Source organism: Myotis brandtii, unplaced genomic scaffold (assembly GCF_000412655.1).
Source record: "Myotis brandtii unplaced genomic scaffold, ASM41265v1 scaffold618, whole genome shotgun sequence".
Lineage (NCBI taxonomy): Eukaryota > Metazoa > Chordata > Mammalia > Chiroptera > Vespertilionidae > Myotis > Myotis brandtii.
The window spans coordinates 1,428,168-1,450,332 of record NW_005370354.1 but is presented as its reverse complement, the minus strand read 5'-3'; the positions used below and the strand labels follow the sequence as shown (position 1 = coordinate 1,450,332).

General features: G+C 46.1%; 1 protein-coding gene and 1 long non-coding RNA gene across 2 annotated transcripts in view; both read left to right on the top strand.

Annotated features, from left to right (window-relative positions):
* ACER2 (alkaline ceramidase 2) overlaps window positions 1-18,238 on the top strand; it is a 24,967-nt gene extending 6,729 nt beyond the window's left edge. The window contains exons 2-6 of the mRNA XM_005879950.2: window positions 884-998; window positions 1,748-1,889; window positions 8,661-8,798; window positions 11,483-11,620; window positions 14,141-18,238. Coding sequence (XP_005880012.1) covers window positions 884-998; window positions 1,748-1,889; window positions 8,661-8,798; window positions 11,483-11,620; window positions 14,141-14,327 — 720 coding nt within the window. The 3' untranslated portion in view covers window positions 14,328-18,238. The remainder of the gene's footprint in view (window positions 1-883; window positions 999-1,747; window positions 1,890-8,660; window positions 8,799-11,482; window positions 11,621-14,140) is intronic.
* A 1,054-nt stretch (window positions 18,239-19,292) lies between these two features.
* Window positions 19,293-21,917, top strand: LOC106723650. Its single transcript, XR_001359355.1, has 3 exons — window positions 19,293-19,623; window positions 21,222-21,477; window positions 21,808-21,917. It is a non-coding gene; the product is annotated as an uncharacterized LOC106723650 (long non-coding RNA).
* Window positions 21,918-22,165: the final 248 nt, after the last annotated feature.

Sequence of the window (22,165 nt, the reverse complement as noted above, 5' to 3'; positions counted from 1 at the left end):
CAAATGCCTTCTGGAGAGATAACAGAGAGGCTTAAATCCACACTGAAGTCTGAAAGATAAAATGGTATATCATTTTTCGCCCAGTCGGCATGGCTCAGTGGTTGAACCAGGAGGGCACAGTTCAGTTCCCGGTCAGGGCACATGCCTGGGTTTCATGCTCAATGCCTATAGTGGGTGTGCAGAAGGCAGCTGATCAATAATTCTCTCTCATCATTGATGTTTCTATCTCTCTCCCTCTTCCTTCCACTCTGAAATCAACAAAAATATATTTAAAAAATAAATAAAATGGTATCCTTTTAAAGCTGGGAAAGAACCTACAAATTTGATCTTCACCTGAAAGTAGGTTTTAGATAGAGTGAGAAAGCGACAAAGGGTGACAGGGGAATCTAGGAAGAATCTGCCTTCTGTGGGCCTGGGAGAAAAGGCTGGCCTTGCTGGCAGAAAGTTCCTGGGGGCTCCAACTTGTCTAGTCCTCCTCACCTGTATTAAACTTTATTTTTACCATTATTTAGTACGGATCTTACCGTAAGAAGTGTATGTGCAAGTAAACTAGAAGGCTTCTTAGTTCGTCTGAGCGGGAAAAGAACAAGTCCCCGATTCTTTGAATCCAGGGGGAGCCTGAACAGCTTTCAGATGGCAGTGTTGGTACTGCTGCTGCTCTGACCAAAGCGGCGGGAAGGAGCCCGCTACATGCGTATCCAAGAAGTTTTACGTTTTCCTGTTGTGGATCTGCAGGAAGAAAAGTATAAGTGCTTAGACAAGATGCATGGCCACATTGATCACAGTTTGCAAAGGACATACTTGGAACAAGCTGCTTTGTGTTTTGTTTTGTTTTTTGCCCTTTTACTTAATATTTATCTTTTCATTTTACATTTCCCCCCAGATCAGCAACGTCTTGTTTTTCATTTTACCTCCCATCTGCATGTGCTTGTTCCGCCAGTACGCAACGTGCTTCAACAGTGGCATCTACTTAATATGGACTCTTTTAGTTGTAGTGGGTAAGTGGACCCGTTTGGGAGCATGGGCTGAATGGGAGGAAATGGAATTCCAACACTTCCTGTCTCCTGTGAACATTATGTTTTATAAACCAAAGTCACTCTGACGTCTTAGCGCACTTTTATGTTGCTTGCTTGAGGCCAAAAGCACTCTTTCAAATATGGGTTTGATAACAAGGTTGGCTGTAATTATCAATTGTATTTGAGGGTTCATTTATGTCACTGCCATTGGTGTTATGCCAATGCAGTTTCTGAGAACTTCTGAAGAAAGTCATGTGGAACAATGGAACTAACTCTGATGAGACTGGTTTCTAATGGACTAAAGGTAAAAAACAAAACAAAACAAAACAAATTCTAGTTGTTTGATCCTTCATTGTTTTGGGAAATACTTGGGTAATTTCCATTTCCTTCCACAGGCAGATTGGGAACTCTTAGCAGGGAGAGAATGTTGACTTCTTTTTACTGCCTGTTCCCATGAAGGCTAGTGGATGGAGAGAGACCGTGCTCACCTGTGGAATCATTAAAGTTCTGAAGTGCTGATATTTAGGCCCTCCTTGAAATCCTCTTTCTAGACTTGAAGTCTGCATGCCTAGGTGGTGTGAGTTTCTTCCTTCGGTTTCTTTTTTCAGAGAGAGCGAGCGATCTGGTGATTGCGACCGCGGTTGGTGAAAGGGCTCTCCTTAAGCAGTGTATTGAATGTGTGAGTCTTTTCTTCTTCGGTGACACTTTTTATTGGTTGTAATTGATTCTAGGAATTGGATCCGTCTACTTCCATGCAACTCTGAGTTTCCTGGGTCAGATGCTTGATGAACTTGCAATCCTTTGGGTTCTGATGTGTGCTCTGGCCATGTGGTTCCCTAGAAGGTATCTGCCAAAGATCTTTCGGAACGACAGGTAAGCTTGTGCTAGGCACCTGCTCGGTGCAATACCCAATATAATGTAATATATCAAGAAAAACAGCACACGATGAAGCCCAGCCTAGTGATGAGCTCATCATACACCTGTTTAATACCTCCTGATTGTTTAGAGTCCGACAGTAGAAATGAACTGACAGATAATAGAGAGGATTCTATATGCCTGGAGAAGAATTTATATAACATCAGGGACAGAACGTCAAATGTCTCCCTTATTTGATGTGAGAAAAAGTGGAAAGATTATCAGTGGGGGGGGGGGGGGGGGGGGAAATTCCTGAATGGCAGTTCAAAGACCTTTGATTTCCTGTTAGAATATTTCCTTTAGTCCAACCTATTCCACCATTTTACAAATTTACAGTAGAATCCACTAAGGAATTGGTTCTTGGAGCCATAGCTACTGTAGTTGTTCACACACACACACACACCCCTCCAAACTGGAAACCCAGAATTTCAGGAAAGGATGCATTTTAATATCCATTGTGTTATGCTTATATGCTTGAGTATTCATCCAGTAAATACTTTTGAACACTTACTATTTACTATGCATTTTCCTAGGCTTCTAGGCACTGAGATGTAGCAGTAAATTAAACAACAGAACCTCTGCCCTGGACAAGCTTACACTGAGGTTGGGGAGATTGTGAATCAACAAACAAACACATAAATACTATTAGGGAGAGACAAATCTATGATGGAAATGAAGCTGGTTAAGGGGTCGTAGTAACTTCGAGTTTGGTCAGGGATGCCTTCCTGAGGAGCTGTGTAAGGGTGTTAATATCTGAAGGAACAGAAGAGAGTCACCCTCATAAAGATAAATGTTCCCAGAACATATTACTCATGTTTGTCAAGGTATCTATGGATAAATAGTCTAAAGATAGGGATTCAGTTAAGCAAGCTGGTACAGGGACAGGAGCTATGCAGCTATTAACTGTTGTGTAGGGACTGAGGTGGAGGCGTGTCCATGAAATATGATGGCTGCAAAAACACATTGTAGAACTGTGTGTGCAATATTCTAATTTTAGAATGAATGAAATAGCCTCTTGTTGAGTATATGTCTTTGTACGCGCACAAAAATGCCTGGGAGGATGAGGACAGCCCCCACCACTCTTAGGAATTGGGGTGGAGAGAGAGCTTTCATTTTTACCTTTTTTAAAAAAATATATTTTTTTTATTGATTTCAGAGAGGAAGGGAGAGGGAGAGAGAGATAGAAACCTCAATGATGAGAAAGAATCACCGATTGGCTGCCTCCTGCACGCCCCCCACTGGGGATCGAGCCCAAAACCCAGGCATATGCCCTGGACCGGAATCGAACCTAGGACCCTTCAGTCCGCAGGCCGATGCTCTCTCCACTGAGCCAAACTGGCTAGGGCTCATTTTTACCTTTTAATCTGCACTGTTTTCCTTTTTACAAAGAGCACATGTTAATTTTTAATATAAAAATGTATTTTTAAATGAGGCAGGGAGAAAAACACACTATAAATGGATTAGCTGTAGAATCTTCATCCTGGGTAGTAGGATTTGCATTAAATAGTGTTATCTCTGAGTATAATCAAGTAGAAAGAGGTATCCTCAATAAGGTTACTTATCAAAAAGAGAGAGAGAGGGAGGTAGGGAAGGAGGGAGGACGAGAGTGGGGGAGGGGGAGGGAGAGGAAGAGAGAGAGAGAAAGAGAGAACCAGCTGTTTACCAGTGGAAGTGAAAAGGAGGTGTTCCCCATCTTAGATGAAATAATGAAATCCGGTCTCCATGTGGCTGAGCCTGCTCCTCAGTGGAGGAAATGCACATTAAATCACGCAGGTTGGTTTAGCTGCCTCTGGTTTCCAGTCTTGTCCCGTTTCCTTGTTCAGCTTCAGGACAATGACCGAGGGTGATCAGAAAGCCTCCTGAGCGGGTGGGGGGAGGGGAGGGAGGGAGGCGATGGCACCAGGCAGGGTCATGAGGTGAGTTTGCAGGCGGACTTTCTGACTCTGCCTGATACACACACCATTTCCTCTCGGCTTTTCCTGTTGTCTCCGAAGGTGCCCACCAGCCCCTCCGTCCTTTCCCGAGCCTGAGCCTGGCGTGTGTCAGGTTGAGAGCTACGGTACTGTTTTGCTCTTGGATCTCATCCTGGGATCGGAGCGAGAAGTGGAAGACATGGGAACAGGGTTCTGTTTGTCTGTGGCACTCTGGAGGCCTGGGTTGAAATTCCAAGTGACATGTTTTAATGTACTCATAAGAGAGAACCTTTTTCTTTTCTCGTTTCTTGAAGGTGTGAGATAATGTTGTTATGAGCAGGAGAAGAGAAAATGGGGCAATGGCTGTAGTAATTCACGATTACCACCTTTAATAATGGAAACATAGCCTGAGGCAGGGAAGTCCCTGACCCTTGGGATTTTTCCATCACCAGCGCCATTTCTCTGCGGAAGCTGGGACCCCTTTCAGTTCGAGCAGAGTCCTTTGGCGGCACTGACCACCATGTATGTATATATCCCTGGCCTTGGAGAATACCTGGGTTTGAATCCTAGCTTCCCGGGTTATAAACGGTATAACTTGTCTATACTCTAACTTTCTCTCTCTTGAAGGTGTGAGATAATGTTGTTATGAGCAGGAGACGAGAAAATGGGGCAATGGCTGTAGTAATTCACGCTTACCACCTTTAATAATGGAAACATAGCCTGAGGGAGGGAAGTCCCTGACCCTTGGGACTTTTCTGTCACCAGCGCCATTTCTCTGTGGAAGCTGGGACCCCTTTCACTTTGAGCAGAGTCCTTTGGCGGCACTGACCACCATGTATGTATATATCCCTGGCCTTGGAGAATACGTGGGTTTGAATCCTAGCTTCCTGGGTTATAAACGGTATAACTTGTCTATACTCTAACTGTCTATTTCCTCATCTATAAAATTAGGTAGTTCTAGGGTTTTTGCGAGATGACTGCAGCACTCCGTACGGCACCAAGAACAGGGCGAGCGCTCAGTCAGAGTTAGCTCTCATGACTGCCCATGGCACGGAGAGATTGCTGCTGGCGTCTCCGAGATATGCACACAAATGGAAGGAGAGAGTGCGCATCGAGGATTTTAATGAGCAAAGAAAGAAAAGGCGCGTGTTACAGGAAGTCGCTCACTCTAGATATAAGGATGTCAATTCCACTTGTCTGTCTTCAATTTCCAGGGGTGGGGAGATGGAGGAGAGCAAGCCCCTCCATGGGCTTCAGGGCCCCTGACAGGTGGCAGCTCTACAGGAAGTGGCAGGCCAGACCAAAGACTTCAGGTCAATACCAAGATTTCTGAAGACTAGGGGTTGCGTGGTTTAGCTGCCTGCATTTACCAGATAGTTAACATTGATCTCTCCTTTTTGTTTGTTTGTTTGTGATCTAGACTTTGCTGGACTGTTTTTAAAAACCTGTTCAGAGTAGTTCCTGTGTGAGATTCCTGGAGAGTAGACAGCATAGAGGCTAAGTGACTGGGTCAGACAGATAGGGATTTGAGTAACAATCTACCTTTTATTTGTTTTGTTTTTAAAGCTCTGATACCTCATTTTGCTCATCTGTAAAGTGGAGATAATAGCTGTATCCACCTCATGGGGTTAGAAATGTATGATAAAATCTTACAAAGCATATTAAGGACTCACTCAGTGCTAGCGGTAATTATGAATGACTAATATAGATAAGGGTTTGAAGATAAGGATGACTAGAACAGCAGGCATTTTGTAAGTAGGAATAATTGGTGGGTTTAAAAAAAGAAGGGCTTTCTTTCATCTTGCCTAGAATGTTTTTACGAATTGTCAGGACACACACTCCACTATAGATGGTTATTAATAATTTTTAGACATTTTTGTTTTGAGAAAAAAAAACAAGAACAAAGAAGTATAATAGATTTAATTATATCCATTTCTAAAATAATTTATCCTGCTGTGATTTTTAAGAGTTTGCCTCTACAAAGTCTAGGGACAGACCTCATTTTATAATGCAGTTCATTCCTTGACTCCTGAATTGCAAGGGTGCAGGCTGGGGCCTGTTTGTCCTGCTCTCATGCTGACTAGATGACTTGGGGTCACCATCTCCAACTCTCTGGGCCTTATCAGTTCCTCACTTATAAAATGACAGGCGTGGGCCTTCCAAGACCAAATGCTGTAGTCCTGTGACTCTCAGGGGCTTGTCCTAAGTAGGTTGTTTGAACCCTATAGGGTAGTTTAAAGCAGTGGGTCTTAACCAGGGACATTTCTGCCTCTTAAGGGACATCCGGGAAATTTACAATGGTCACAATGATGGGATGTTTTCTCATCCATAAATTGCATTTGACTTCAGAGGAGTAAAAGGGCCATTACAACTATTTGATTTAAAAAATGGGCAGCGGGTCTGACAGAGTGAAAACCACTGCTTTAAATGGTAGCTGATGATAACAGTAATAGCTTTGTTATAATCATAATATGATGATGGTGCCGGGTGGCTAGATTTTGGTTTGGGGAGCACAAGAAGAAGAAGGGGTGCTAAGAGTTCCCTGACCTGGGGTTCAGTTGGAACCCACAACGGGCTGGACAGTTGACAACAGGACCAGCGCCGGCATAGCCATCATTGCTCAGAAAAAGCCTGGGGGGCCCCTGGCTCCTGCAGATTGCTAGCTCTCTTGCACCCAGGGCCTCCGGTCACTCTGGGTCGCTGGGCTGCCACGTGACTTCTGTTGCCTTCTGCTGGTTGCAAAATCATGCTTTCACAGGACGTCCTAGTTGGCTAAGCGGCCTTCCCAAAGCACATTCCACACGCCCACCGGACTGCCGTGGGAGGTGTCTGCCCCCGTTCAGAAAGCATGTTGTGTCAGGCTTGCTGCCTTTGAACTCCGGCAGAGCTATCTAGAGTCTTTGGTGATTGCAACACCAGCTCAGTCAGATTTTCCCTGGGAGTGTGCTGTTATTAACAACAATAATATTTCAAAGAGCATTTATTCTCAAGCGATGGCAGTGATTGTGGATTTGATGAGCAGACACCATGTACCAGGCACTGTACCAGTATGAAGTGCTGCAATGCTTGCAGGAACACCCTTAGGCGGGTGTCTTCACTCCAAAGCCTGGGGAGAGTCCCGTGATTTGCCAGAAATCCCACAGCCACCGGGTGCGGAGGCAGAATGTGAGCACACACGGGTCGCACGGGCACACCCTGCTGAGAATCCCTGTGGCTCTCTCGAACCTGAGTCTGAATCCTAAACCATTGGATACAGGGAGGTGATTCCATGTGGAAGTTTTAATTATGTGTTTCCCCAGTCTAAAAAGGCCCAAAGTCTCGGCATGTGTCACACCACCTCAACCCAGGAAGAGAGTTGTTCTGGGTCCCCAAGGGTTATGCACACGTTGGGGCTGGGAGAGCAGGCAGCCTTTTACCCAGTAGCTGAAGGATGCCAGCCAAGGTCAGGAGAAAAACACGATTCTCCCGGGGATTTGCTGCCTGGATCCTTTCCCAGACATATTTTTTTTTCCTCTGGTCGAAGTTCAGGGCTACCATTCCTGTTCATTCCGCTCAGAAAGTTGGCAGCTTGATCAATGATTTCCTGTGCCTTGAAGATAAATGGTTTTCCTCTAAGAGATAAATTTGTATTTTTAAGGTTTCAGTGAACTTTGATTTTTTTATGTTGGAATTTTATTTAAATTAGTTTCCTAACTGTGACCTGTTCCAGGGCTCGTGGCCAAAGTAAATGGTGCTCACAACAGAAACTTCAGGAATATCACGAGCTCTTAAATTTCAGTCATAGATGAGGCCTTAGAGACAATCTAGTACGGAATTTTCATTTTCTAGATAAGGAAGTGGAGTCCTGAGGAGAGAGGAAGGAGCGTGGTCAGGATCACGTCGCCGATTCTGGCTGTTTCTGCTGAAAGCATCTCCACTCCAGTGAAAGGGGGCTATCAGTTATCTTTCTAAGATTTGTCCCGTCAAAAACTTGTCAACACAAAATGCCAATGCTTCCTAGACCGTGGATTGTCAGTAAATACAGACACTATTACAGTGTTTTAAAGACTTTTACTTTTGTGTGCTGGACACAGGAGGTTTTTTCCATGCACACACACACACACACACACACATACATACATATAATTGATATTAAGGGAGAGAGAAACATTGATTGGCTGCCCCCTGCACGCCCCCTCCCTGGGGATTGAGCCCGACACCTGGGCACATGCCCTGACGGGGAAACCAATTGGCAACTTTTCCATGCATGGGACAACGCCTAACCGACTGAGCCACACTCACCAGAGTGATGTTTTTCTTTTAAACCAGGAAGCTTACAGAACGGGGGTTGATACACTCTGTTCTGTGGGCCAAATTGGTCCACTGCCTGTCCTTGCAAATCAAGTTCTGTTGGTGCACAGCCCTGCCTGTTCCCTCCCTTACTGTCCACAGCGGCAGAGTGAAGTAATTGTGTGACCCACAAAACCTAAAATATTCACTGTCGGGCCCTTTCCAGAAACGTTTACCAAATCCTGCTGTAAAACATGTGAAAAGAAAAAGAAAACAAGTATCCATATCTCACCCTTAGGGGCTGAAGTTGATTCTAATTTTGCCGTTCTCGTGGCTAAGTATTTAGAATATTTCTGATTATTCCCTAAGGATAAATTCCTAGAAGTGGAATTACTGAGCCAGTGAGTGTGAATGGTGTTTAGGCTCTGGGTACTGGGTGCACAATTTCTTCTCAGCTTCCACTCCCACCAGCAGTACCTACACCTTGTTCACATTTGACAAAAAAACCTCCTTAGCTAATGGGTTTGGTTTGCTTTCACCGATTCAGGGGCAGGTTCAAGGCGGTGGTCTGCGTCCTGTCTGCAGTTACTACGTGCCTGGCGTTTGTCAAGCCCGCCATCAACAACATCTCTCTGATGACGCTGGGGATTCCTTGCACTGCGCTGCTCATCGCAGAGCTGAAAAGGTGGGTGCCGTTCTCCCTGCCCTTCGCTGTCCCTGTGACAGGGACGCACCAGCTCCTGGTTCCTTTACTCCCCTGAGTGTGGAGGAGGAGTTGGACTTTTCGTGAAGAGTTAGTTCCTGACTGTTGTTTGAGAGCAGGTTCAATCTCATTTTCCCAAAGAGGGAGCAGCTGTTTTGTGGGTGCAGTACATCCTAGGGGTCCAAAGCTAGCTTAGCAGAAACATCTCAAGGACCTAATGTGCCCCTAGACCAGTGATGGCGAACCTATGACACGCGTGTCAGAGGTGACACGCGAACTCATTTTTATGGTTGATTTTTCTTTGTTAAATGGCATTTAAATATATAAAATAAATATAAAAAATATAAATCTTTGTTTTACTATGGTTGCAAAGATCAAAAAATTTCTATATGTGACACAGCACCAGAGTTAAGTTAGGGTTTTTCAAAATGCTGACACGCCAAGCTCATAAGGTTCGCCATCACTACCCTAGACCAAGGGGCCTAGAGTGAGTGAACTCTATAGAAAGGAGAATAGGTTTGTTCATATGACAAGAATAAGGAGAAGAGTCCTAAAGAGGCAGTTGCAGTCACACACAGAAGGAAAAAGAAATGAATTTCTGTGTACAAGGTACAATGTGACTTCTGGTGTCATACTGTCGACGGCTACTTTCTCTGAGATCTGGTTTCTTATTTACAAGCTACCAGGGAAGCCTTTTGTCTTTGGATAAGCATTTTCCTTTGGGAAGTTGTATACTCAGAGTTCAGATTGATATGGAGAAACATTTTAGCTTCGCTCTTTTGTGTACACGACTGTCTTCTTCTAGCCCCAGTGCTCTTAGAAAATGCTTCTGCTTTGTGTGCCCACTTGTAGAAATGCATGATTCTCTCATTGCTGTGGACATGGGTGTCTTGGCGGAAGTCTTCTGTCTGTCCCCCTTGGTGAAAGTCGCTCTGTGTAATGTGTCAGTCAGCTCTCTCTCAGTCTTTGTTTTGAGAGGAGACATGTACATTTCTCTCCTCTGCCCCGCCTCTGGGGGTTGCGTTGATTGTCAGCAATCCCAGGCAGGGTCAGAGGTGGCTGAAGAGGTAGGTAAGCCTGCCAGCTGGCCATGGAGGGACGCTGTCGGGCTTGTCTCATTGGCTTCTTTGAGGAGCCTTCAAGGACCAGGGAATTAAGATACCTATTTCAGACACTAACAGATATTTTTTTTTAAATATATTTTTGTTGATTTCAGAAAGAAAAGGAGAGGGAGAGAAAGTGAAACATCAATGATGAGAGAATCATTGATTGGCTGCCTCCTGCACGCCCCCCACTGGGGATCGAGCCCACAACCTGGGCATGTACCCTTGACCAGAATCAACCCCGGCCCCCTCTGTCCACAGGCCGACGCTCTATCCACTGAGCCAAACCAGCTAGGGCCACTAACAGATCTTGAAACTCTTTGAAAAACACACACAGTTAAATAGCTGTTAAAGACATCTGAAATGGATTTGTAATAGTCACTTTTTCTCTTTCTCATTAGTCTCAATCCTAGAGCTTGTTTCTAGTCTTTTCATATTTTCATTGTCCTTTCTGAGCCTCCTCTCAGATCACGAGGAAATAACATTTATTATGACTTGGGGTCATGATCTGACATTTGCTGAAATTTGGGTGGTGTTCTCACATTACCGAGTGACTCAGCTACATCTAAAATATTGTAAAATAGACTCATTTTTTCTGATCATAAGAGAGTTGATTAAGGAAAACTTTGAGAATGCAACAGAGGGTCAAGAAGAGAAGCAACAGTAGACATCTGCTCAGATTTTTCTATCCTAAACTTGGGTCCTGCTTTTGCACTTAACCTCACATTGGCATTTTGATTCAAGCTCTGAAAAATGGGACTATACCCAGTGGAGGTCAGGTTTGGATAAGCCCCAAGTGCAAATAAGCCTAGTGTGCAGCATCTGGCAGGGGCTGCCCCTTCGCCAACAGAGGAAGGGACAGTGCGGGCTGCCCTGGACCCTGACACTGCAGGGCTTCCCTCCCAGCATTCCAGGTGCCAGCCCCGCCCACCCCAGGGGACTCGCCCATGTGACATTCCACCTCTTTCTTGCCACTCAGCACACACACTGCATCTCCAGCTCTCTGTGCTGGGGTGTTCCGTAAGCCAAACTTTCTGGGGTCAATTAAATTGAGTATATAGATCCTCCAGTACCAGACCAATTGCCTATATATTTGTTGATATTTGCTTCTGTCCATTTTCATTTTACCTTTGAAAATGGCAAGGCTAGAAGCCTGTTTATTTTGCCTTTTAGAGTGCAAAATAAATTGTCTATATATTTGACTTGAGCTTCTGAAATGGAATGACTTATTTTCCTGAGAGGGCTGGAGAAGACCAGGTTTTGGTTGGGGGAAAGGTTAGGAGTTCATTATGGACATGTTAAATGTGGATCTATCTGAGACCTCGGTGGACATGTCTAGAAGGTAGTTGGGTTTGGAGTCTGGAGTCAGGGAGGGGCCTGGGTGAGAGGTATGGCTCTAGGGCTCATCTGTGTATATACGGGATTCACATCCACGAGCTGGCGGAGTGACGGTATGTGGGGTAGGAATTCCAGTGCCAAGGGGCTGGGGAGATGTGAGGAACCAGACCAACGGCCAGGGAGGTGGGCGGAAACCAGGACTGATGGCATCTGGATCCCGTGCAGGTGTGACAACGTGCGTGTATTTAAGCTGGGCCTCTTCTCGGGCCTCTGGTGGACCCTGGCCCTCTTCTGCTGGATCAGTGACCGAGCCTTCTGTGAGCTGCTGTCGTCCTTCCACTTCCCCTACCTGCACTGCGTGTGGTAAGCCCTGCCCGTGGGGGCGGGGGGGCTGCACTCTCCTTTGGCTCTGTTGTTCCTCAGGTGCCCAGGTGTACCCAGGGGACAGGGGAGCCCGAGTGCCCCCTCTCCTCGGACACTGTCAGACTTTTCAGAAGCTACTGTCCAAAGCAGAATGGACTCCAGGGAGCTGGCTCAGCCAGAACAAAAAGACCTAATTGTTTATGCTTCAAGTCTGGGTCTCTGACCTCTAGCTCCATTATTAAAGCATAATGGAGCCTGAAAACCGAAGCCGTCACCTGAGCTCTGGCTAGATCGCTCGGGTGGGGGAGGTGGGGAAGGCTTGGGACAAACGTGGGGACCGGTCCAGGGACGTCCAACCAGGAACCAAAGGAGGTAAATATGACCTCTTTCAAGATATCGTACATTTTTGTCAACCCAAGTTCCCTTTTGGGTTTGAATGACCAGGTGAACACTTGGGCCTCACAGATCATCTAGGGACAGTCTCACCCATTCATGTTACAGGTGCAGACCGAGGCCCAGAGAAGTAAAGTGAATTGTTCACTACACCAGCTGGTTATATAAAATCAGCCCAGGTGTCGATAAGGGGGACTGGGAGCATCTATACCTGGGATGCTCAGGAGACACTGTTAGGTAAAACAATGAAGCAGGTTGCGAAGTGTGCAGCATCCTTCTCTCAGAAGCTGCGGAGGAACCCGAGTGGCTTCCTAGGAACCACTTCCGCTCCAGACCCAGTCATCTCCCCCTCGCTGTCCTCCAGGACTTGTAATTGCGAGCAACAACGGGGACCAAGGGAAACATGAAGGGTGTCTCCTGCAAATTGAGAGCCTCCAGGAGGGAATTCCATTGGTAACGAGTTGGAAAAACTGTTAGATCTGAATCAGATGAAGCGTGACTTGTCAGGAAATGCCTAAAAACCTGGAAGAATTCACTTATATTTCCTTGAAGGAAAAAAAAAAGGCTTAGGGACTTCAGAACTCTTTGCAAAAGGTGAAATAAAACAAAACAGCTCAAATTGGGATTCCAGCCTTAGGATCCATTGCCTGATGTTTCTTAGGTTCAACCTTGACTCACACTAGTGAGTTTATAAACACTTTATATATTTGCTGAGTTATAATTGACAGATAATAAAACACGCAGATTAATGCTTAGCTGGCAGGGAGATACTGTGATCACGAAGGTGATTTTCCCAGCGCGAGGCTTATCCATTGCGCTCCTGTGTGCTGACCCCTGCGATTTCCTCAAATGTGGGAAACTCGGCTGCATGACTTGTGGTAGTGGGGGACTGCCTTCCTGCTCTCCCCTAAAAAATAAAACAAAACGCACAGATGTAAATGTATGGTTTGATGAGTTTTGATAAGTATATACCTTGTGTAAATATGACCTTATTCAAGATATAGTACATTTTTGTTGATCCAAGCAAGTTCCCTGGGCACACTAGCAATGTAAGTAAAATTTGAAGATTATACTGTAACTAGAGGCCTGGTGCACAAATTCGAGCACAGGTGGGGTCCCTCCTGGCCAATCGGGCCATCTCGCCAAGTCCCAATTGAGGCCGGCCAGGGGGAGGGACCGAGGGAGGTTGGCTGACCAGGGGAAGGGACCACAGGAGGTTGGCCGGCTGACCAAACTGGGCCCATCAGGGCCGGCCGCCTGGGGGGAGGGACTGCGGGAGGTTGGCTGTGGGAGCGCACTGACCACCAGGGGGCAGCTCCTGCATTGAGCGTCTGCCCCCTAGTGGTCAGTGCATGTCATAGCTACAGGCCGGTCGTCTGGTTGTCCAGTTGTAATGGTCACTTTAGGCTTTTATATACTAGTATATAGATAACTTTGGTTTAAATTCAGTTTGTTTCTAAATTTGGTGTACTTTCTGCTTTGTCAAAATGGACCATCTTTTTGTCCCAGTTATAAAATGGCTTGCTTTTTAATAGTAAGTTTAAACAACATAGAGAAATATAGGAAGAGAGAAGCTCTCATAATTCCATCTACCAAAGGGAGAACAGTTGTTAACGTCCTGAGGTATATCCTTCTTGATTATGTATATATATATTTCTCCACTATGCTTTTTAAAAACAAAAATAGCATCATTCTATACATGATGCAAACTGGTCCTTTTTTCTTCCTCACACCAAATACTGGGTCCTGGACAACTTTCCTTACCAAGGCCTGTCCGTTACCTTCATTTCCTTTGTGTGTGTCCGATCAGTACTTCACAGTGTGCTTACTAAGTCCACCCTCTTAGCCCCTGTTTTAAACCCTGGGGCTCAGTCTTCTGGGTTGGACCCCAAAGGCATTTGCATGGTGGTTCCTGTTATCAAGCTGGAATGTTAGAACATCCTAAAACAGGCCGTTTGCTCCAGATTTATCATTCCCCTTCTCCCCTTGCTAATTAGAAGAGGCCCCGAAGGTCATTGCGCCAGGAAGGGTGGGTCAGGCCAGAAGGGGGTGGGGGGAGGCACCCCGCAGCAGGCGGTGCAGCCTCTGCCAGGGCAGGTCTCACCTCCCGTCCCGTCTCCCTTCCAGGCACATCCTCATCTGCCTGGCCGCCTACCTGGGCTGCGTGTGCTTCGCCTACTTTGATGCCGCCTCCGAGATCCCTGAGCAAGGCCCGGTCATCCGGTTCTGGCCCAGCGAGAAGTGGGCCTTCATCGGCGTGCCCTACGTGTCCCTCTTGTGCGCCCACAAGAAATCCTCAGTCAAGACCACGTGACGGAGGGCGGGCTTCTCTGCCTGGGTGTCCTCCGGGCTTCTTGCCAGCAAAGACCCCTGGGGGGGTCTCAGAGTTGGGGGTGGGGTCTATTTTCTTAAAAATGTTGTTTCCTTGGGCTCTCCCTGGTGTGTGTGGACCCCGGACTCCACTGCTCCCAGAGATGGAAAGTAGGGGGCTGAGGACTGGCTACATCTTCACAGCGTCACTTCCAGAGGCAGTGGCTTGTGGTCTGTGTCCCTGAGCCAGTGGGGGACTCAGTGCCTCCTTCCTGCGGGTCTGTGGGCTCCAGACCCCCAATTCCTGCTGACAGTCAGATCCTGCCAGACAACGCCCTCCACCCGTCTGATGGAGGACACCAGGTTTCCATTTGGGAAAACCACACACACACACACACACACACACACACACACACACACACACACGCATGGCTGTGGCTAGGGAAGCTAGCTCTCTGCTTGCCGCGCTCAAACACCCGGGTTTTACATGCATTTGTGGATCCTTTCACTTCTACCTCTGCTGAGACATGGAGACCTGACAGGTGAGGGTAAAGCTACGGAGAAAACCCCTCTGTGCCAAAACGACTGTCCATTTTAAGCCATTATTGAAGATGCAAAGTGTTTAAATATGGACACTGTTGTCCCCCACCCCAGCCCAGTAGCCTCAGACACACAGAGGAGTCGTTGGGTCCCTCCCCAGACCCCTCCTCACTGCCTGACCTCTAACATCACCCAAGGGCTCTGACAACCGTGAGGGCGGGGGTCCGGGCTCAGAGCTGGGAGCAACCACAAAGTTTTGGAGACGTGTTCTCATTGGACACCTCCTGTGTGCTGCCTGGACCTTACCTCAAGAACATCCCCATCCTTTCTCTGGCTTTTGCTGGGGTGATTATTCACCGCGCTCGCACTGGGAGGGGCTTCCTGTAGATTCTCGGAGCATTTGGGCCGCAGTCCCCAGTGCTGGCTGTAGCCACGCATTGGCTGGTGGGTCCTTGGCCGGTGCCGCAGGGCGAAGCTGTTGCCTCTGCGTTTTTCTCACCTAAAGTGACACTGGCTACAACTAAATCTCCTCTTCCCTGGAATGGATGGGAGACTCCACACACCCCTGAAGGTGTGAGGGGGGGATTCGCGGCCTCAGGGATACTCATTCTCACTCAGGCGCTTCCTGCTTTGCAGCCTTCCCCTGTGAGGGCAGGGCAGGCTGTCCTTGTGTGGCCAGGAGTCTCACCACTGCCCAAAGCACCTCAGAGTTGGGCAGCAGCAGTGGGGCCTGGCCGGGACCTGTTTCTCTGGCTGGAATTTGCACAGAATCTAAGGCAAAACCCATGAAAGAACGAAATTCAGAGTTTAAAAATGAATATCTTCTGTGGTTTTCAAATTATTTTAGCAGCAGAACCCTGTTTGCAGTAAGAAATCTTTATGGAACCCCAATGTGTGACATGGGTTTTATTAGCTTAAATTTACTTTAAGGTTAAACTTATAGCAGTTCTTAAATATATCAGGCAGTGAAAATGCAAATTAACAATTTGGTGGTTTTCAAGGTAGAAAAATTGGGTATTGAATGAATGTACATATTGCTATATTGTAGTGTAAAAATATATTCTAAAAACGATGTTTGAATTAAATATTTCAAGAACCTCTAACCCACCTCTATGTGACCTAGGTGGTTCATGAAACAGAATTTGAAAACTGCTAAGTCCTGTGGGTTTTAAGTCCAGAATTTTTAAAGGGGGCTATCAGACTGCCCTCTCTTCTGGTTGGCTCAGCAGGCACGGATCCTGGTTTCATCCATTCTGCACAATAAAAATGCCCCCAAGTAAGGGGTTTGGTGTGCTGCAAGCCCACCTGTCTTAGCGTGGAAGCGTAGATCAGGGGAGACAGAGAGGAGGGTAGGTCATGTTTGTGTGTGTGTCTGTCTGGAGGGTTCCTTGGTGAGGGGAGCATTATCAAGGATGGGCCATGTACCAGATGGCAGGGCTGGTTCCCTGGGGAACACTACCTTCAGCTCCCAAGGCTTTGACCTCCTGGAAGTTTCTGGGTGTCTTTGGAAATAGGGATGAATGGTGACTGCTGGAAGGAAGGAAGGACGTGCCCTGACTCTCGGGCTATTTCCATCCCTCTAGCACAAGAAATGATGTGAATAAGTTCAGATGTCAGGAGGAATGCTTCTGATAGGAACACAATGCCCTACTAGGAACTGGTTTTAATGCAATGAGAGCCGAGAAAGAAGTGGGGAGTGGGGTATATTGAAGGCAAAACATAACCCGTTTGAACAGCAATCACTATAGCTTGTCAGCGTGGGATGGCAAGTCAAGAGAGTATTTAAGTTAGGTTGATGGTATCGTTCATAGTTATAGTTACATATTTATAATGCTTTGATAGCACTACTTGCTCTTTAAAGAAAATTGGGATACTACAAAAAAAGTCAAAGAAGTAATCTATTTCTATAGCTCAAGGACAACCATATTTTGGTATATTTCCTTCTAGTCTTTTTTTTTTTCCTACTACATTTGTAAGTAGATGTCTTTTAGAGCTGATGGTTTGTCCTGTAGTTTGAGTGGAATGTGTGAGTTGGGTGTTTTGCACGAAGAGCAGGCTTTGAAGTGCACTCGCCTTAGCGAGACGCCAGAGAGCTCATCACTGGATTCTGAGCCTGACCACTGAGTCTTCCCTGCTGAGGGAGCCGCGCGTGGAATCATGGACTGGATTCTACTCCCAGATATGCTTCTGCTCTTGGACTGACGAGTAATAGGAAATAGTGTTAAATATATGGCTCTAAGGTGTTGATGTTTGCCGATGTAAAGTAAGTGAAGGGCTTATTTCATTAATGAACGTGCAATCAAGAATCGTTCTCCCCGCTGCCAAGGAGGGAAGTGGCGATTCCACACTTGGGAGCTAGGTCACGGCAGTTGCTCTGCATGGCTATCAGATTTCTGTTCTGGGTAGAATTTGCCCCAAATCAATATCCAGAAGGAATGCATTTTGCATATTAAAAAAATGTTACCATGTTATTAAGTGAATGATTCTTACTGAATATTGTTTGGGTGCTTATTGATTTTTAGGAAAAGAAATATTTATCCCCTTGATGAGCATATTATTATACAACAAGCACTTCAGTGAACATATTTAAGGTGCATGGGAGCAGATATCTGAACCTATTTGGTCACATGCTACATTTTGGGGGAACACTGTCCCTCTGGAGAGCGCCTAAGCTCGAGGGTCATCAAACACAGGCTTTGTGAAATGCCATCACCTATTCTGTTTATTGGGTTTCTCAGGTGTGTAAAGCATCTCACCAGTCCATCATGCTTCTATGAGCCAGTGCCGTCTTGGCGGCCCCAGGACTGGATTGGAGCCCTCCCTGGCTCTTCCTCCCGCGGGGCTGACATAGGACCACCTGTGAGGGACAGGTGAGGGCTGAGGCTAGCCTAGCCAGAGCCCTGACCAGAGCTCCTTTTCTCCAAATGGACTTGGGACCTTTCATAGCCAGCTCTTTGCTCTGGGTGCTGCCATTCTAGCTGGCCAAAGAGAAGGCTCGGGCCAGGTTGGGATTCCCCATGGCTTTTATAACATCATTCTATGGACTTCTTTTTCTTGAATGGCCCCTACTATAAGGGACTAATTGTTTGAAAAGGTATCTCTATATGTTAAGCCAGATTTAAGAGTATTTTATAACCACAGTTTGTAATTAGAACAAATATAGTATTTTCAGATACATTCCTTCTATAGTTTATACTTTATGCAGGGTGTGCTGTGTAAGGTGTGTGCCCGCTGGCTGTGGTGGCATTTAACCTCCATTGCTTTGGGAGTAGCGTAAGGCCTTTTGAAATGGAGCTCTTGCACTTTATGCTCTTTCTGTGAACTCTGACAGCTTTGTTTCATATTAAAGCCGTGATGGCATTTTCTGTGAATAAATATGTGTGTTTGTGATTATTTCCACAATGACTTTGAAATGCCCGTGTAAAAAAAATGCATTAAATGGATTTATAGCAAAGCACATTTGCCCAAATTCATTCATTTAAAAAAATATTTTTTATTGATTTCTGAGAGGAAGGGAGAGGGAGAAAGAAATATCAATGAGAGAGAATCATTGATCGGCTGCCTCCTGCATGCCTCCTACTGGGGATTGAGCCTGCAACCCAGGCATGTGCCCTGACTAGGATTGAACTGTGATGGCTTGGTTCATAGTTCGATGTTCAACCACTGAGCCACAATGGCCAGGCCCAAATTCATTTAGTAATGAATTTGGATTATCATTGTTATGAAACATACTTAAAATTAGTGTAATTAATTGTTAGTTTCTGCTCCGAGCTATGAAATCAATACACCTAGACGTTTCCAATATAAAGTACCTAAAAGCAGATTACTTTTATTAAAAGTTCTATAATTATGTTAGGTGGATATAAAATCTCAAATATAGAAAATAAGTCATCTGTGCTGGATTTCATCCAGTCACTGGGAGGAAGATCATATGACATTTCAAAATAGTAAATGACTGTAGCAGGACTATTTTTCTTAAAATTTCTGTGTTTTCAGTGAAATCATTCAAAGGCCATCATATAACGGGTAATATGACCATTAGAGATGAGCGACTGGATTAGCACAATCAATACATTACAGTGGCTCTGTTTTTCCTGGCAGGGGTGAGGGGACCAGGAGCCTTTGGGCAACCCTGTGGAAGCAGTGCATCTTCTCCCTAGGAAAATGCCCACACATGACATTCTCTGGGCATTCAGATATCCCTAGAAGCAACCCAGGTTTAAAAGCAAACAAACAACCCTCCTGCACGACAGGACACTAAACCAGGATTCAAATCCTCGTGCGGAAACTGCACAGCTCAGCGTTCTGACGGCCCTCTGAGACCAGGGCTCCCCCCACCCCCTTCTCTTGTAAAGACTTTACATTATGAGGGGCCAACAGGGGGGAGGGGGGGGGTAGGAGGTGGTGGGGGGAGGGTTTTTTTCAAACACAGGCCCTGACCTTACATCCTAAGTGTCCTCAACAAACTGGGAACTTCCATTTTCCTCACAGCCTCTGTCATGGTTTATAGTTTCAGACCCACCTTCAGATGGTATCTGAGCCTGACATAGCATCTGTGTACTTTTGCATGGTTGAAATTTTCCATACTAAACATTTTTTTTTTTTAAAGAGTAGCATTTGGGTTTTCATTCTCTGCTCTCTCTGGAGCCGGGCTCCACCTCACCAGCTTAAGGAGTTATCTTGTCTCAAGTGGGCGCTTCAGTCTCTGACCACCTCCAGGCCTGGCCACACCCAGCTTACCTGGGAAATATCAACCTCACGTGAGGCTTTTTTGTTTGTTTGTTCATCTTGTTTTCTCACTAAAATCACACTTTTGATTTAAGCTGCTTTTACAATTGAGATAGATCATAAACCTGTTTTTAAAATGGAACGAATAACCGTGAAGTCAGTCGGTAGTTTATTTTAGTATTAAGACTGGTGAAGGGACAGTGGCTGAAGGTGAGGCCGGGAGCATGACTTTTCGACAGAAAGTGCACAATGCCATTTAATGACATTAGCTAGGCAGGGGTGGGGAACCTTTTTCTACCGAGGGCCATGTGGCTATTTATAATTATCAACTTAAAAATTAGCCTGCTATCATTGGTCAGACATTTAATGAACTCACCCCTAACGCCTTGGCAAGGCCAGACCAGACCACATGATTTCTCCAGCCTTACACGCTGGCGGGCCGGACATTCCTCACCCCAGAGATAAGAAAGCAGGAGCCACTGGGTGGGCGAGGCCGGAGAGATTCCTGGAATAATATTGCCATCCTGTGGCCTTTATGGGTATTGCTACCAGTGGCACAGGAGAAGCCCATCTCCATCGCTACTCATCCCAGAACTCAATATTATTGTTTTAAAACTCGCACAAGTTACGTAACCTCTTCCGGGTCCAAATATGTTTCCTTAGATTTTTTCTTTATTTTGCTTGGATTTTTAAAGAGCATCTCTATGCCTTTATATCCCTCTCCTCTTTCCACACAACCTCTTTCTTCATCCCCTAGGCTTTTTTTTTTTAATTTTTTTTATCTTATTAGATTTTTTAAAAATCTGAAAAATATCCTAAAACAAATATTTTCCTGCATATAAAACCAACCTAACATAAATGTGATCTAGAGTTTTTTCTTAATCCACTGGAGTTAAATTTAACTTTGGGGATTAATAGTTTCATAAGTCAAATGCCAGTACAACCCACGTCATTAAGATGGAATACAGTTTGAACCAACACTTAGCAAATGCCTGCCTCGTATTCGGTGTGTGCTAGCTGCTGAGGGCTCTGTGATGCGTGTGGAGGAGAAAGAGACCTCTAGCTCTGTTGAGAACTTTGCACAGAGAGAGCTGGGAGGCAGACAGGAGAGAGCCTGGCTTGGCCAGGGGATGTGGGGCTTGAGAATTCCAACCTTTAACTGATGGACCATGAGCCATCCTATATAATAAAAGGCTAATATGCAAATTATCCCCTCGACCAGGAGTTTGACTGGGAGTTCGACCAGGGGTGGGGCAGGCTGGCCAACCTCCCACGACCCCTTCCCACAGCAGGCCCAGCAGATCAGCCCCACCCATGCACAAATTCGTGCACTTGGCCTCTAGTGTTTAATAATATCCAGTTTTAGCCGGTGAAAGAATTGGCGTTCTTCCTCAGATTATTGTTATTTTCTTAAAGCAAACCTTACTTGAGTGCCCATCCCATAAGTTATCGTTCACATAAATTGTCCTATTGACTCCTCATGACTATTTTGTGAGGTGATGATTATTATGATTTGTTTTGGATGATAAAACTGAGGCTCAGAAATGTATTTTGACTTTGATATTAGGTGGAGAATCAGGATTTGAACCCAATACTTTCAAGTCTTAAGTTTAATTCTCTTTTTACAAAGGATGTGGATGTGGTGTCTGGAGCTCTGGCTGCCCTCTGGGAACATGAGGTCAAGCAAGCATCACCCCTTTGGGGTGACAGGGTGATGGACTGGAAGGAGCCTGGGTTCCTGAAAGTTCTGTGGAGCTGCCACACCAACCCTGGACCGCCTGTGTGATAGAGAAAACCTGTTATCTTGTTTGATCAACTGTTACTTGGCTTTTCCATACTACCTGATTACACCCTTCGCCAAGCGCCTGGAGGGGCTCAGCACCCTGGTAAGTGCCTTGAGTATTCAATGTTGGGGTCACAGCAGACAAGCAAATCTCACAGCCTAGATGTGGAGGGTGAAGGGGGGACCAGGATGGCGGAGAGAGCACTGGGGCCAGGAGACCTGGGTCATACTGTGGCGGGCAGTTGGTCAGACATGAGCAGAGCAAGGAGGAAGGGGCAGGCACAGAGGTCACCAGGGCGGAAAGCCCAGGTGCCTAGAAACAATCGCAGGTGGGACTCGCCCCCAGGGTGACTTTTCCTCCCCAGCATATGCCGTTTGGACCCCCTGACCTTTTCTCCCTAGAGATAACATCTACGCCTCGGTTGTATTTTAGTTCCAGGCCCAGAAAAACAGCAAAACCAGACCAGCAACCCTATGGCTGACCGCAGGACCAGCTGCATTGGATAATGACCCCTGGTGCAGGCCAATCAGTGGAGACCACAACACCCGGAAAACTGCTGAATATTCTATTGAGATCTTCCCCCGGGGACCTCCCCTAAAATCTCCACCTTAAAACCCTCAGGAGAAAGAACCCAGGGCAGGCTCCCTCCTGGGAGCAGGCCCCCCCTTCTCCCTCTCCCTTGCCCTCCTCTAGGCTCATTACCATTACCTTCCTCACTCCCAGGCTCCTAGGGCCCTTCCTCTGCCTCCATAACTCACTTCCTCAGCCCACCTCTTCTATGAACGACTTC